A 16,322-nucleotide genomic window follows, 5' to 3' on the forward strand; every position below is an offset into this window, starting at 1 on the left:
AGTGTATGGTTCTTTGACATCTAGCATTTAGAACATACTCTTCATTCTTACTGCCCAGATTTTATAAAACTTCTGGTGCAGAGCAGCTTTCCATTATCAATCCAAGTAGGCTTTCATTCATTACGAAGCCACATGCTTGGTAAAATCCTGGAGAGTATTTCTTGCAACTGGGAGGATGAGGGGTATATTGTAAAAGCTACCTCATAAAACTGTCTGCTTTTCCTTCATTAATCACAGCTGCATAAAAGCACTGTAAATCTGACCATCCGGTTCCTTTCATGTGAGAAGTGTACATTCAAGTAAAATCTGAAAATGTTAATTTCACATTTTGAGTTGTGGTAGTCCATGCAATTGTGGGAAAAGCAATAGTTTTGTATTAATATTTTGTCACATCAATTTTACTGTGTTTGGAAAATGTTCTCCAGTGCATTCAGGCACACAGAAATTAGATGGTTTGCAGCCCTTTGTTATGATGATACAGACTATTGCCGTGGTCAAGACATGGCCCATTGCCATTGATTTTAAATTCTTTTTTCAATTCACTGTGTCAAAGGTCACAGAGACAGCATGGAGTTGCAGCGGTTTAAGGAGGCTGCAAGCAAAATTAAAGAAAGAAGTGCTGATATTGAGGTAAGCACGGAAAGACTGCCTGAAAAACCTGCTAATGGGGATAACGTTTTTTGTTGTGTGTGTTGTTTTTTTTTTAATTTTAACTTCAGTGTGTTTTGAAAAAGTCTTAAGAACAAATACAGTGAAAGAACTTTTCAAAATGTAGCCTGGAAGGAACGCATCACTCTTACTGTAAGCAACTGAGTGAAAACTCAGGCATCAGGTACTGTTGCTTCATAATATGAAGAGAAGAGCTTACTAATGCTGAAGTGAAGATAATTGTAAATTAAAATTAAGGTAAAATTATATGTCCCACAGTTAGTGGATGCTGTTTTCAAATGAAACATTTGACACTTGAAAACTTCAAGATCAGCATTTAGGAAGATTTAAGTGATTTATGGTGATATTATATACAGCAAGATGATAGTGTGTGTGATAGAAGTGACAGCAATTAACTCAAAAATTGTTGTGCTTTGCAGAAGAAAAGCCCTTTCTGGTAAACTTATATTCAAATAAATTACGTATAATTATAGTTTGCTTAAAGAAAAGTACAAGTAACTACGATGAAGTCATTAATCATGACAAATCTGTATTCCAGATGCTTATAGTACATATGTGTACACATGCACTTATATATAGAAGCAAGGGTTTTCTTACTGTAGTGTTAAGCTAATAAATCGTAGAATCAACCGTAGAATGGCTTGGTTTAACTATTTGCAGTTACCTCTTATTTGGGGAAGAATCTGACTTGAGAATTGCCTAATGACCATTTGCAATGTCAATATTCTACCGAGTTGCTCTTTCTACGCTTTCTGATAAGTATAACATGTGACCAAAAAGCTTTCTGTGTGTCAATTTTTGTGCTACTATTAATAATGTTAACAATCTGCCTTTTTTTAATAGGAGCAACAGGAAGACTTCAAAAAAGCCATACTGGAGGGCATAGAAACAACCAGGATGCAAGTAAGTAACGAATGTTTCCATTTATTAAAATAAAGGCAATTTTCACCAGATAGTGAATTTCTTCTTTAGTGTGAGAATGGGGAACTCTGTTTTTGTAGATCATTTATCTGTAAAGGAAATTTACAGTGAACCCTGGTAATGATTTAAAAAACAAAATAACAAAAAGGCAAAACTTAGGGGAAAGCTAGCCAATTGTGTAATGAGTAGTTACAGCCTATTTTCAACAAAAAGTTGCAGCGTTTGCCTTTAATCAATGAGTGTCTTCACAAAGCAAGACGCATTAAAGTTGGGATATCCAGACATTATGAATGAGTAATAGAATTTATAAAGAAGCACAGACTGAAGAATCTTCCATAAGTGCAAATGGCTGGATTTCAGGTGCAATAAAATAATTTGTCATACCTAGATTTCCGACCCTTAACGTCTCTTTGGGAACTGTCATTTTTCCTGAAAGCTTTGCTGTTGCTCAGGAGTTGGAAAACTGGTTGAGCTAGATATAGCAAGTAGATATTCAGAAAGTAGATAACTGAGAAATATGTCCATGAGGAGATTCAGTTCATAAAATGTAGATTTTTGTGGCAAAACATACTTAGATCTTCCTCAAACTTCAGTTTTTGTCTTAGCCAAGTTCTCAAATTAGAATAGGTAATTAACTGAAGACAGATGACAGAACAGCTGAATGTGATACTTGTCAAGATCCAGCATAATTTACCTTTCTGCAATCGTATCTTATCATAACATTCTCTTTTAAAATATTATTTCAGAGTAGATCAGTAGTCTTAATAAGTACCTGAAAATGTTAGAGTTGATATTTACTGTGAAGAGCGCTAGCTGAATTAAGCTTGACTTCAGCATTTTTGTGCAGCAAGGTATTCGATGTACTTCAAGAAGTTTAAAAAAACATACATACTTTTAATGTACTTACAGGTAGTCCTAAAAAGAAAACTAGGCAGATTGGATGCTGAAAGAGTAGTATTTGAAAACTGATATGTGTGGGTATTTCTTTTGTAGGGTCTTCAGCCTGACTGTGGTCTAAAGCAGTCTAGTTCTTGTGCTGGGTTTACGGACCCTTTGGCAATCCATTCAGAACAACGTAAGTGTGTCATCTTTTCGGATGACCTATTTTTTTTTTCTCAGTTGTGTTGACAATGCATATTCCAAGAGGGTACAAAGGAGACACAAAAAGTTAAACAATCCTGATTTTATGATTGGTGCCGTTTGTTTCCTTGTGATTCATATAGTTATGCCAGCTTAATTCCTGTTACCTTGAGTTTGCCACAACAAATAGCCAAATAGTCATAAAAAAGGTAAGCAATCTAGTCAGATCTGTGCTGGAAATTTGTAATAGTCAGATAGGGAAGTAAACACAAATCTTTATTCAATCGTGAATCTTTTCATTTGTAGTACCCAGCAAGAGTAGAAGAGCATCAAGTGAAGACGCTCAGCAGGTAGACTCTAAAGCAGCTTTGCTGACGGTTTGTATTCCTCCTCCTCCTTTTATTGTTGCTGTTGCTGCTGTTGTTGCTGATGTTGTCAAGTGGAACTAGAACTGAAGGAATAAAAGGAAAAGAAACAAAAGAATAATACTGATTTGTAGTCTTATTTGTTCAAGGAGATAACAGGAGGGGACCTGTTTTGGCTGAGAGAAGGAGTTTTACATATTCTCTACTGCATATTGTGAATGTTCTTACTATGAAAATACATGTTCCTTCCTGTTTAAACAAGTCTTTTTGTTTAAGAGCAGAAATGTTTATATGATCTATAAAAAAAAATATATATATATAGCCTTTTCTATTTTTTTATTTGTTTTTACCATTCCTTACATGTATTTGAATATTTTCACTCAACTACAGTACAGTCTAATGAAGTCTTTCCAATAAACAGACTGTACTGCAAGATCTCAAAACACATACATCTCTTACCCTCAAAATTAAATATATTATGTTCTCCTTACAAAACTGAAGCATTGTTTTTTTGTTTTTTTTTTTTTCCCTTTGATTTGAAGGATTGGTTGCAAGGTAGACCTTCAAGCAGCAGTCAAATGTAAGTAACTTCTCTAGTAGTGGAAAAATTCCATTCCTATATATATATTTTTTTTCTTTTTGGTTGTTGTCTTTGGCTGTAGTGGTATTTTGTTGTGTTTAATGAAAAAAAATAAGGTTTAAGGATTTTTTTTTTTAAATGAATAACTGAATGTGTTCACTGGAATGCTATGGCAGGTTCCATTTAAATTAATGGGGTCGCATATCAAAGGACAAAACATGCTCTTACATGAAAATGTTTGTGCTGACACTTGTTATGGAGCTAATGTCCTGGGGAAAGTCTTTATCCAACCTTTCAGACTTGTAAACCTTCTCTGAAATTGCGCAGTTGTTGCTCTTGTTAACAATTATCCCCTGAGTTAACTGTTAAAACCATTACCTTATTAATCTGATAACAGAAGTGTTAGCTGTTGTGAACACAATTTAATTAAAGCACTGCTGTGAGAATGAGCTCTTGTGATGCAAACTTTGCATAATGTTGTGCGTGACTGGGTAGTATTTAAAGTATAGCTCTAAAACTGTGAGATTACTTAACAGCCTTCCATTACCATTTTGTAATTAAGCAGTAGTGCTGCCCTTGAAAAACAGGGTAAAGGCACTACTGTCAGCTTAACAAGGTGACCTGGGATGATGTGTTAAAATCGGTGAATGTAAAGCAAGTTTTTAACAAACAATGATGTTGGTTTTTTTTGGCATTTCACAGGCCATCTGAAGAAGATGCATTAAATGGTATGCTGATTGTTTCTTCTGTAAACAAGCTGGGAGCTTTTTCGTATAAACAAATCTATGAGAATATTTTTTGGAGCCAAGGGATAGGTAGCAGTGATTACTTTTTTTAACAAATAGTCTATTAGTCTATTTCTGCTGATGTATTGAACAGCTAAATGAGATACTTAATTTTCTGCATAGCAAATCTTTTTTGAACTCTAACCACCTGGAGAAAGTGGGCTTTGTGCGTGGTTATTTTAATGCACAGTGCTGGTATCAGGCAGTTTCTTTCATCGTTTCTGATCTCTCTCAGGCATTGCTTCTCCTTTCAAGCCTATCATGGATATCAACTACTATTACTCAGGTCAGTGCCTCTTAGGAATAAATATTCGTATTTTTAATGGCACTTACTAAATCCTTAAAATCTGATGAATGCTGTTATTTTTCTTCTAGCTGTAGAAAGAAATAACTTGATGAGGTTATCACAGAGCATTCCTTTCACTCCTGTGCCTCCAAGAGGTAAGAACTGCAATTCTTGCTAGTGGGTAGAGGGAAGACAGTCAGAGTTCAAACAGCTGGCTTAATACAGTCTTTTGGAGAAGAAAACAAAAAACAAACCCCGTCCAGATTTCTTCTGATATAGAATGATCAAGCCAAATTTCACAGTTGTAGCAACTTTAATGTAGTTAGCGAACTGAAATAGTATCTGTCTTGCAACACTCAAAAAATAAATGAGTGTGACACCTTCTCTAGAGCAGCTCATTTGCTTATGAAACCTAGATCTAACTGTACTTGTCTTCAGAAATGGTGATAAATTTTTATGAAAAGCTATTCTGGAAGGACTCCTGTAGGTTAAGAATTGTTTTGACTTGTTTAAAGTGTACGTAAGCATTTATTTGGTATTCTTAATGTTGTTTGCACAGAATGCTGTTTGATCGGGATCATTAGTAGTTCTAATCAGGGGGATCACAACATTGCGCCGCTGCGTTGCTGTATGAAAGAAACTGGAGAGAAATTCCTGCTGCCTCGTCTAAATTTTTAAATTAATTTGGAGTGTTAGTGACAACTTCACATGTGTTGCAATCTGAGAAACCAGAGATGTTCAATGCTTCGATTTTAAACTTCAAAAATCAAATGTGCTAATTGCTTTTTGTACTGTAACATAGGTGAACCTGTCACTGTGTATCGCCTTGAAGAAAGTTCTCCCAACATCCTGAACAACAGCATGTCTTCCTGGTCACAACTAGGACTCTGTGCAAAAATAGAATTTTTAAGTAAAGAGGAGATGGGAGGAGGTTTACGTCGAGCTCTTAAAGTTGTATGCACATGGTCAGAATATGACATCCTAAAATCAGGACATCTTTATATCATCAAGTCTTTCCTTCCTGAAGTTGTGAACACTTGGTCAAGCATTTATAAAGAGGATACTGTGTTACACTTGTGCTTGAGGGTAAGTTTTATTCTTGTCAGTTATTGAACATAGACGAGTATTATATTTAAGTTAGCTTGCTGTTCTCTGTGAGCTAAAGGGTCAAACAAACAAACAAAAAAAGCTGCTCTAGTATGGTTTAGCTAATAAAAAAGCAAAAAATCTTAAATGAAGACATAATTTAAAAAGCAAACAATTTGGCAGTTACTGCAGTTACTGTTCTCTCTGCCTTTTTGACCGTATAATGTTTCCTGTTATATAATACAGCTAATAAAATATGGGCTTTGGATTCTAGGAAATTCAGCAGCAGAGGGCAGCTCAGAAGCTCACCTTTGCTTTCAATCAAATGAAGCCCAAATCCATTCCGTACTCTCCACGGTGAGTATACTTAAACTTCTAGTATATTGCATGTTTTTGATATAGAAGAATGCCTACAGAGTTGTGAACATGTGGATCAAGTATATTAAGGTGTTGATATGTAGATATAGGTCTCAGAATGTTATTAAGAATGTAACAAATACTTTTGGCAATGTTTCTGTTGATATTTTCTTGCACTAATTCTAGGCTTGTGTGATAATATGCATGACTTTGTATAATAGTTTCAAATGTTTTAAATAAGTAAAATCAAATAATTATCCATTAGTAACGGTATGCTTGTCATCTGTTTGGAAATATGTTCATTAAGTATGCTTTTTACTAGGTTCCTGGAAGTTTTCCTGTTATATTGCCACTCTGCTGGGCAGTGGTTTGCAGTCGAAGAGTGCATGACAGGAGAGTTTAGAAAATATAACAACAACAATGGTGATGAAATAATTCCAACTAACATGCTAGAGGAGGTTATGCTAGCTTTCAGCCATTGGACATATGAATATACAAGAGGGGAATTGCTTGTACTAGATCTGCAAGGTAATGTCCCTATTTTGAAACTGGGGTTGAGGACCAAGGAAGATGTATATGGGTCTTTCTCACAAAATCATAGAATATCCTGAGTTGGAAGGAACCGATAAAGACCATAGAGTCCAACTCCTGGACTCACTTGTAATAACATTTTATTAAGAATTCATATGGTATTAGAAAATAAACAGTATTTAGCATTTCTTGGTCTTGTTAATCTGAACTGGTGGTGAGCTGCTTGAGCGTGGCACTGAATGTTACAGCACTAAAGAGAATATAAATGCATACAAGTTTTCCTAATGATAAGCACCGTAAAAATAATGTGTTTATAGACTCATTTGAGTAGTAGTAATATAGCAAGCTGTGTTTATGCTAAACCGTGTGTCAGATATTGTCTGTGAGAAATTCTATGTAAGAAATTTCTCTCAGGTGAAAATTGGTTAAGAATTGCAGACGTAAAAATAGGTGAAGGAAATCTGAGAGGTACAAACTACTTAGGAGCAACTCATGTAAGAATGAAGAGTATCCTGTGCCACTTGATTCCTTCTGCCTTCGTTCTTGGGAAAGCTGAGAAGTCATAGCTGACAGTGCCAAGGCTGTTCAATGTTAATGCGCTTATGTAATGTATAAGATTTAACTGTTTCTTCCTCTGCTGTCTGAAGGCGTTGGTGAAAATTTGACAGATCCGTCTGTGATAAAAGCTGGAGAAAAAAGGTAAGATTGAAGAAAAGTTTAAAGAAAAATATTATACATTTTTTTCCAGAGAACACAGTGAACCTATGTTTATATGCCCTTTATTTCTAAGGTCGTATGATATGGTGTTTGGTCCAGCCAATCTGGGAGAGGATGCGATAAAAAACTTCAGAGCGAAGCATCACTGTAATTCCTGCTGCAGGAAACTCAAACTTCCTGGTAAGAGTGGCTGCTGTATTTTTTCTGAGACACTCGTGTACCATGGTATGTTGTATGATGTATAATTGAACAGTTGTGTCACGCCGTGAAAGTAGATTAAGTAATAAGCATCAATTTTGTATTTTTACTTTTAAAAAGATGTTCCATTTTAAGAAAAAATAATCTGAAAATAAGGATTTAACAGTGTGCACGTATCCTGCATTTGTATGCACAATATTTGAGGCAGGTAGGCTAGACTGATGTAGAATTCAGAAGGTACAATAAAAAAGGTCATTTAAAAATTTTTCATAGAGTCATAAAACCATTTGAGTTGAGAGGGACTTTTAAATGTCACCTAGTCCAACTCCCTGCACTGAACAGGGACATCTGCAGCTAGATCAGGTGCTCAGATCCTGGTCCAGCCTGACCTTGAGTGTCTCCAAGGATGGGGCATCTACCACCTCTCTGGGCAACCTGTGCCAGTGCTACACCATCCTTTTATTGTAACAACTTCTTTCTTATATCCAATCTACATCTCCCCTCCTTTAGCTTGAAACCATTTCCCCTTGTCCTATCACAGCAGACGCTGCTAAAGAGTCTGTTCCATTCTTTCTTACAGCCCCTTTAGATACTGATAGGCCGCTCTCAGGTCTCCCCGGAGCCTTCTCTTCTCCAGGCAGCACAGCCCCAGCTCTCAGCCTGTCCTCATAGGGGAGGCGTTTCATCCCTTGGATCATTTTTGTGGCCCTCCTCTCGACATTATTTGAGTTATAACTCCTGGTAAACTCGAAACAGATAACAGAAGGATCCATTTTCCCTTAAAAGTCGACCTGATACTTGCTATATAATATCTGTAAATAGTATAAGTAAGTTCCCGTTACATTTTAAAGCAGAGCTTTGGACTTCCAATTGCATGCGTGATAAAAAACATCCGTTTTTAGTGCTGACTGCATATTGAGGAATTCTTACTTACAGGTGCATATGTCTATCCAGTTATTTGAAAGACTTATATGCTTCATTGATTCCGCTTTACAAATAAATAGTAACCAATGTGACTTCATTTTGTTTGTATAGATCTGAAGAGGAATGATTACACACCTGACAAGATTATATTTCCTCAGGATGATTCCCCTGAACTAACAATTCAGCCTGGAAGCTGCACCAAAGAATCAGATTCAGCTAATTCTCTTCGTTTGATGCTCTAATGATGTGATCAAATCAGTGGCTTCATCCAAACGTCATGGAATGTCACAAAGTTGTCACTTATCTTTCCTTCACCACAATTAAAAGAAAAATGCATCAAAACAAGGATTACTGTGTTATAAGTGAAATTTTGGCTGGTCTGTAGTCTAAGGACCTAACAACTTGTGATAACCGTCTACAGAGAACAGATTGGCAGCTGGTCATTTTAGAGGTTGAATTACGATGAGTATTTATGGTATGTTTTTAAAAGGGGCTTTTTAGCAGAAGGTTTATTTTTTATTTTGTTTTGGTTTAGTGGAGGATTTTCTCTCCGTAGTCCTGTGGTGTGCAATATGCCTTCAACCAAAAGGATTTTGGTAGCTGATGTTTTAAGGTAAAGCATTCGTCTGTTTGGCAGCTATCTTACTGTCAGTCGGAAAAAGATTGGAGAAAGCACCTACCTCTGTGATGCCAGAATATTCTTGGAGCGTGTTGGGAAGTGTTCCGCTATCTTTTTCTCATCAGATGACTTGTAATCTGGCCTTTTGGAGAGGGCAGAGCCAAACGAGGGCGTGTACGTGACGCCAGTAGGCTGAGGTTGAAGGTGGGAACTTGATCTGTTCCAATAGAGAGAGAGTCTCCTGGATCAGGATTCAGCTTCGTAACTGTAAAGCCGTTTATTTTTTGTGGAATAGAGCCCTAATTGTGCATAATGAGATTTCTTGTTTTATACATTTCAGTTTTATCACATCACCATCGAATAGTAACAAACAAAGCCATGATAGACTGGTATAATCATATTTAATAGAAGAAATAGTACGTACTGGTCCAAATAAGTTGCCTTGTGGGAACACAAGTTGGAAGTGCTTCTTGTTGTACGTAGTGACTGCTTCAGAAGTTTTGCCTTCCAAAGATCTCATCAAACTAGTGTATCGAAACCGAATGTACACATAACTTTTAAATGTATTTAAAATTGTGTAGAAAACATCCTTAATGTTATGTTATTTGTGGTACTTATTTAAGAGAGACTAGGGTTGGATTAGCATTATGTAAAGTACGGGAGATTGCAATGCACCTTCATGCAAATAAAATATAATTTAACTGTCCCAAATATTGTTGAGCATTCAGCCAGAAAAACCTGTTGTCCAACTGAAGTTTCATGCTGCGATTTTTTTGTTACATAGGTACTAATTTGTAATTTTTAATTAAAAGGGCAGTATATAGCTCTATAAATTTTTTTATTCGGTAGTGTATCTTATAGATACAGACTTAAGGCACGAACACAATAGCTGTTTAAATGGTGTTTTATGTTTGACGGGGAAAGGTAAAATGTTATAAGGATATGATACTGTATACATTTTGTATATCATTAAATCTTCAAAGAATCTAAAATAAATTTATTCTTGTTTACAGACTTCTGCTGTCTGTCTTAGTCTGAAAGGTTATGTGTGTGAATCTGGTAGCTCTTTACATGGAAATGTAGTATTAGCCGTGCTGGGACGCAGCAGCTGCTCGTCTTTGAGGTATCTCAGCTCTGGCTGTCACCAGAAAGTAGGGGAAAAATGTGAAAACTGTAGTGGATAAACATATGTAATAGGATTAATGAGTAAATGACATAAAATATCTTAGTTTTTTACAGTGTTTGTTTAAAATTCGGAGCTCATTGGGTGGTTGCTTGCATCCCCTCCGATTGTTGTGAGGTGATAGGCATCTATTCACAGCGGCCTTGAATTACACCTTTGTATTGCCAATTTGTTAGCCAAGATAAAAACAGCATGCTACGCATTAGTGAGGCTAGCTCTTAAAACTGGGAAGGATTTCTAGAGGAGACCAAAAGGTTCAAATGGGGCCAGGGAACCTACGTGTGACTTGGAGTGGTTATCAGTGGTTAACTGGACGTATTTTTGTACATCTTCCTCCCGTGAGTACTAGCTTACTCATTGAGATTCCAGCTAGAATTACACGAGAAACCTATATGTGAAGTGAGGAGAACACAATGGCAGCTTTCACATACAATCTTCTCTTTCACATTGACAGAAAACAATCGTAAGTATCTTTCAAGGAAGGCATTGGAAAGATGCTGCAGAGAAGAGTTGGTTTGAAGAGGTATCCTACCCCTCAGGAAAATATCTTGTCCTATTTGTGTCATGTTTTCCAAAAGTGAGCTGTAGGGACATGCAGATCTGGCTGAGGACATCGGATGTCTTTAAATCTTACCGATCTTGGCACGCATTTCCATTATCCTCTGTGAATAAAAAAGAGTTGGGATCTTTCAGTTTTTGTATTTCTTGTAGAATACTGAAGAGGAGATAAAAACAAGTAGCACTGAACATCAGAGCCTCTGTTAACTACCTAAACCCGAAAGATCAGCATGTGTTGTTTGCTGTGTTTTTGTAAATAGCTTTTTACAGGAATACTAATTCAAACCTTCTCCAATTATATATAGTGAAAATTTGAGATGTTTCAGTGACTTTCCTACTGAAGGGGTATTTAGGTTATGCTATTTAAAGAATGTCTCCTGTGAATGGAAATTGGTAAGCTACGTTCTTTTCCTTGTTAGATACCTTTGATTCCCTACCACAATCCTTGGGATATTTTCATTAGAAGAAAAACTCATTGAATTAAACTGATTATGATGTACTTGCATACTGAAAGTAATGGGAAGTTAACTCTAAGCCCCTAAGCTTGCAGTAGGTAGCACAGATGTGGGTTCCTGTATCACGTATTAATGCTAAAAATAAATAAATAGCACATTCAAGGTCTCGATTTGCATTCCACAAATAGTAGGAATAAGCACAGGAAGAACGTATTCCAGGATTTCAGTGATGTGTGGTTTTCAGTACAAATTCTGTCCTGCCTGCATGACAGCCATTGCGTTTACCTTGCGTTGTTTCCCAGAAGCAGTTTTCTTTTTCAGTGTTGTCCTCAGCCTGTGTATGACCATGGTACTTGCTTTTCAAGGTACTTTCCTGCTCTTCTTGATCATTTTCCCTCTGTAACACACAAGTAATATACAACAATTCGTAGAAGCTGAAAAAGCTGAATAGTCTGCAGCGTCATTGTTCCCAGGCCTCAGAATCACATCAGAGGAATCACTTACTTGTTTCCTTCCTTCTATCTGTTGTTCTCAGCTTGTTGTACAGCACTGCGTCTGTTTCTCTTGCTCCAAACAGTGCTCACCCCTGTCATTAAGACAAAATTCCTTCATATCAACCATGGTGGAGCAGAACTGAAGTGCATCAAATTACCCTATAAAATACTGTGCTTGCATGCACTCATGCTGAGCTTTTGGAGGTTGTAACTTGGTTTTGTGTGTTTGCTTTTTTAGAGCAGGGGATGAGAATATTGGTACGGTAATGGCAGCTTGCCAAGAGAATCAAGGAGCAAGTTCCTGACATGGGGACTCCTGATGAAACAGGCAGGAAAGGTAAGCAAGCTATGCAGGGATATAGGGCTAATTGCTCTTTCATTACTAAGCATGAAATGTATCTCGTTATTACTGAACCGTGTAGAAGTGTAAATATATGTCTGTATGTGTAATTGCACTACTACCATAACTACTGCTAATACAAAAAAAAAAAAAAAAATCCAGACAATGCTTTTCCGTGTTGGACTGGATATTAGGAAGATGTTAGGAAGAAATTCTTCACTGTGAGGGTGGTGAGACACTGGCACAGGCTGCCCAGAGAGGCCGTGGGTGCCCCCTCCCTGGAGGCGTTCAAGGCCAGGCTGCGTGGGGCTGGGAGCAGCCTGGTCTGGAGGGAGGTGTCCCTGCCTACAGCTGGGGCTTGGAACCGCATGATCTTAAAGGTCCCTTCCAACCCGAACCATTCTGCGATTCTTTGATGATTTCTGTGTTTGTGCCTTGCTGCTATACTGCTGAGTTTGTGCTAAGCGTAAGATACAGGTGATCCTATTAGTAGTAGCAGGAGTGGAAGCAAAACCACAACAACTGCTGAAGGGTGTTGCAGAGTAGGAAGAGAAGGACCAGGGCAAAGGGTCGTTTGGGCAGCAGCTGAAAAACTCTTTCTAGCGGGAAGCTTTGAGTTGAGACAAATGGCAGTGATTGTTTTCTGAGGCTGAAACTTCGGACGTTCCCTTTTCAGATGTGCAGCACAGAACGGTGCAGGTACAGCAGTGCTACTGCCTGTAAATGCTTCCAAGAGCTGCTGAGTGCATGGAGAAGTTTTCAGTGCTCCTAGCATGATACAGACCTCACTCGTTCTCAGCGCCTTTTGTAGGTGAAGCCACCTACGTTTGGTTAAATTAAACGTTTGCTTCCCTTATGACCTTAAAATGCTGAAGTAACTTTGGAAACAGCTGGTTACTTATTTCTTACTTTTATATAGTCAAGCAAAAGGAGATGTTAACTGGTGTAGAAGAAAGCAGAGGGCCCGAGTGTGTCAGTGTTAAGATCAGTTATCGCAGCTCTTCGAGGGATGGCTCAGTTACAATATTACACGTCTGAAATGAGAGCCTCGCCGTTCTTTCCCTGCCCATCCCTTCTGAAAGCGTGTGCTCCATGCAGGTACGACTTCTCATGCATTCCCAAACTTCTGCTTTCTGTTTGTGGCTTATGTTGATACATGTTATTAAAAAGATGCAGGATTTTTGTTACTTTGGTTCCCTGGGCCTTAATTATTATTCCCTTCAATGGGTTCTGGTGCTAAGATGAGTGGAGTTTCGGTTTCTGAAGTGCTTTGTGGGCTAGGAAGGCTGGCAAGGTCACGGGAGCGACTCTCTTGAGGTGTCACGGGATGGTGGATGTTAAGATTGTCCAACACCAGCTGTGAGGGCTCCTTTCTATTACCACAGCATTTCTGTAGCTGGAGGTAGTGGGGAAGGAAGCCAGTGCTGGCTGCTTTGTTTCAAATACATTCATAACGTCAGCATTGCTTTGTCACGGTTTGATGAGTAAAACCAACTGTGCAGAAGAGAGCTGTAAATGATGGCAAACCTTCCTGGCTGGTCCAACTTGTTTTTCCTTGGCTAGGACTGTGTCCCATGCTTCTTTCAGCAAGATGCACGGACTTGGAACAGCCGATCCCACTGCTCCTGCTGTGGAACAAAGCAAGACGCCGCAGTCAGGGCCAGCATAGCCAAGGCACCAGAGGTAGATTGCTCCTCGTTAAGTGAGAAATAACGACGTGGGGTAAGCCAGGGCTGTTTCCTGGGATTTATGAGATATGAGGGATATTGTCAACTGCTCACATATTGAAAAAATGAAAAGAACAATTACTCTGGGGTAGCTGGGCTTCACAGAACTGTTGCATAAACTAGCATTTCATTTCCTGTTCAGCATTTGCTTTCCCTGCCATGCTCAAACCACCTTTTGGTCCTCAGCTATAGAGTTTGGCCACATTGTAGAAGTTTAGAAGTACGGTGTATACTAAAAGTTACACAGGAAAGAGGGATGGAGCCTGGCAAGAAAGAAGAGCTGACAACACAGTCCAAAGCATTTAAGGGACGGTGACAATGACGCAGAGGTTTGACTTCTGTCTGCTTTTAATTCCTGTGTCCATCTCCAGTAGATTGAAGGATCCGGCAGCAAGATCTTTGCTTTTCCTGCTGGACGTTGTTTGCAGGCATAGCGTGTTCCTGTCAGTGGAGGGTAGTGACTCAACATTAACACTGATCTATTTCAAAACCCAGGGTAGCCAACAGGCATTCCCCCCCCACCAAAGCTAGTTTAAGAAAACACCGTAAAAGAAGTTGAACGTTATTTAAAATAGTTCAAGATTTTATTTCAGGTTTGAAGGGCAAAGCAACTACAAAAGGAAACTCTTCACTGACATCTGCTATCCACTCAGCAGTCTGGATCTCTCTCTATACAGTTACCCACTTTTCTGCAAGGACTCAGAGTACAGCTTGTGTGCTGTAGTGGTGAGCTTTGCCTTCCCTGCTTCTGCAGGGAACACCCTGTGCTGTGTAACGGATAAAGCCTGGGTTAGTTTGGACTTGGTCGGAGCCGTCTCTGATCCAGGCACTTAACATCCAGCAGTCTGAAAAGCACGCAAACATACAAACAGAAACCCCAACAAAACAACCAGCACCTCCCTGCCCCTCCCAGCGTCCCCTTATTTTGGTTCAGACTACAACTGCATCTGGTAACCAAAGTGTTTCCTGAACACATCGGTACCTGAACACATTTTTCATCAGGAAGTGGTGCGCACCCTAATGACAAAAGGGTGTTTGGTTTCTTTTAATTGTAGTTAGAGCGCATGAGAGAAATGGTCCCTCTTTGCTTGACTAACCCTCTACCAGTAACACGTTTACACACACACAAAGCTCTCTCTACGTAGCTGATTTCAGAATTATATTGCTGTCAAGCTAAACTGAGCCTATCATGCATCCACTGAGAGAAATGCACAGCAGCAGAACCCATGTAAGTTTCTTCTCCAGCTGGAGATAGTCACAGTGTGTAACCAACCAGAGAGAAGTCAGTTAGCACCTCTCCACCCTCCTCTCTTGCCCCATCCCAGTTCTGAGAAGCGCATGCTCCTGCGTGCAGCCTGCTCAGCCTTTTCAGCACAAACTGATCCTGGGTGGATCCTGCCCACAAATAAGGATCAAGTGGGTTCTTCTTCTGTCACTCTCTGCTTATAGTGACCTGTACCAGGGGCTAGCAGCTGGGTTTCACATTTAATATGGCAAAATAGATAAGCACAATAGTAATCTATGAAGTGTTTCTTTGCTCTGTTTTAAAGCACTTGTGAGAATTAATATTCCTCTGTAGCCCCAAAGGAGGCTAGAATCTTCTCTCACCTCTTCCAAGTGCGAACAAAAAACAATTGCCAAATCTTAGCTTTGCCTGTAAGGGGAGTTTTAACAGACTGTGTTGTTTGCTACAGAACCACTCTGGGTTTCTGATGGTGGCCGCTACGCAGCATTCTGCAAGGACTTGGTCACCAACAGCTCCTACAGCTTTGATGAGTCGCACATCACCAGGATCCCAGACTCCTCCGTGCAGCTGGACAGAGCAGTTCACCTGCTGGACACCTGGCAGGCCTTCCCTGTGCACACGAGTAGCCACAAGCCATGAAAAACCAGCAGTGAGTATGGAGGACTGCCATTAGAATTCATGGGGCGTTAGCCACGTTCTGTTCCATCATTAAATTAGAGCACTCCTATTACCTGAGCATCTGCTGTGGTCTTCCAGGAAATAATTTCTAGAGAGCAGTGTGGAGTTACAGCTTCCAGGTGTGCTAAGGAGCACACATCTGCTCCCTCTGCCTGAGCTCCAGCGTTTGTTTTTCATGACAAACTTCACAGACCCCTCAAAAGAGCAGAACTGCTGAGCACGTGGACGTGCTTACCTGAAGGTTCCAGTTTCTCTGTTGGTTACGCGCGCACGTAGACAGATAGAAGTTCAGACTGTAGGATTTAAGATTTTTGAATGCCAGTCTAATCAGAGAAGGAAAAGGAACGTTGTCCAGACCAGGACAACGCACAGGACTCAACTCAGTTTCTGAACCAAGTAGCTCTACACGAAATAGCAGACTCTTCAGCTGAAGAGCTTTAACTGTGCGAGTACGACTCAGGCTGTCGTGACGTAGAGTCCTGACCACTACAAAACTAGCAGAGAATGAAAACAAACCCAAACA

General features: G+C 39.2%; 1 protein-coding gene across 1 annotated transcript in view; it reads left to right on the forward strand.

Annotated features, from left to right (window-relative positions):
- TRPM7 (transient receptor potential cation channel subfamily M member 7) overlaps positions 1 to 10,132 on the forward strand; it is a 56,074-nt gene extending 45,942 nt beyond the window's left edge. Inside the window, exons 27-40 of the mRNA XM_021407061.1 lie at positions 554 to 630; positions 1,513 to 1,572; positions 2,584 to 2,665; positions 2,977 to 3,047; positions 3,578 to 3,615; positions 4,318 to 4,343; positions 4,636 to 4,686; positions 4,776 to 4,841; positions 5,489 to 5,772; positions 6,047 to 6,129; positions 6,452 to 6,657; positions 7,308 to 7,359; positions 7,451 to 7,557; positions 8,611 to 10,132. Of these exons, the coding sequence (XP_021262736.1) occupies positions 554 to 630; positions 1,513 to 1,572; positions 2,584 to 2,665; positions 2,977 to 3,047; positions 3,578 to 3,615; positions 4,318 to 4,343; positions 4,636 to 4,686; positions 4,776 to 4,841; positions 5,489 to 5,772; positions 6,047 to 6,129; positions 6,452 to 6,657; positions 7,308 to 7,359; positions 7,451 to 7,557; positions 8,611 to 8,741 (1,334 nt within the window). The 3' untranslated portion in view covers positions 8,742 to 10,132. The remainder of the gene's footprint in view (positions 1 to 553; positions 631 to 1,512; positions 1,573 to 2,583; positions 2,666 to 2,976; positions 3,048 to 3,577; positions 3,616 to 4,317; positions 4,344 to 4,635; positions 4,687 to 4,775; positions 4,842 to 5,488; positions 5,773 to 6,046; positions 6,130 to 6,451; positions 6,658 to 7,307; positions 7,360 to 7,450; positions 7,558 to 8,610) is intronic.

This window comes from Numida meleagris, chromosome 9 (genome assembly GCF_002078875.1).
Source record: "Numida meleagris isolate 19003 breed g44 Domestic line chromosome 9, NumMel1.0, whole genome shotgun sequence".
Classification (NCBI taxonomy): Eukaryota; Metazoa; Chordata; class Aves; order Galliformes; family Numididae; genus Numida; species Numida meleagris.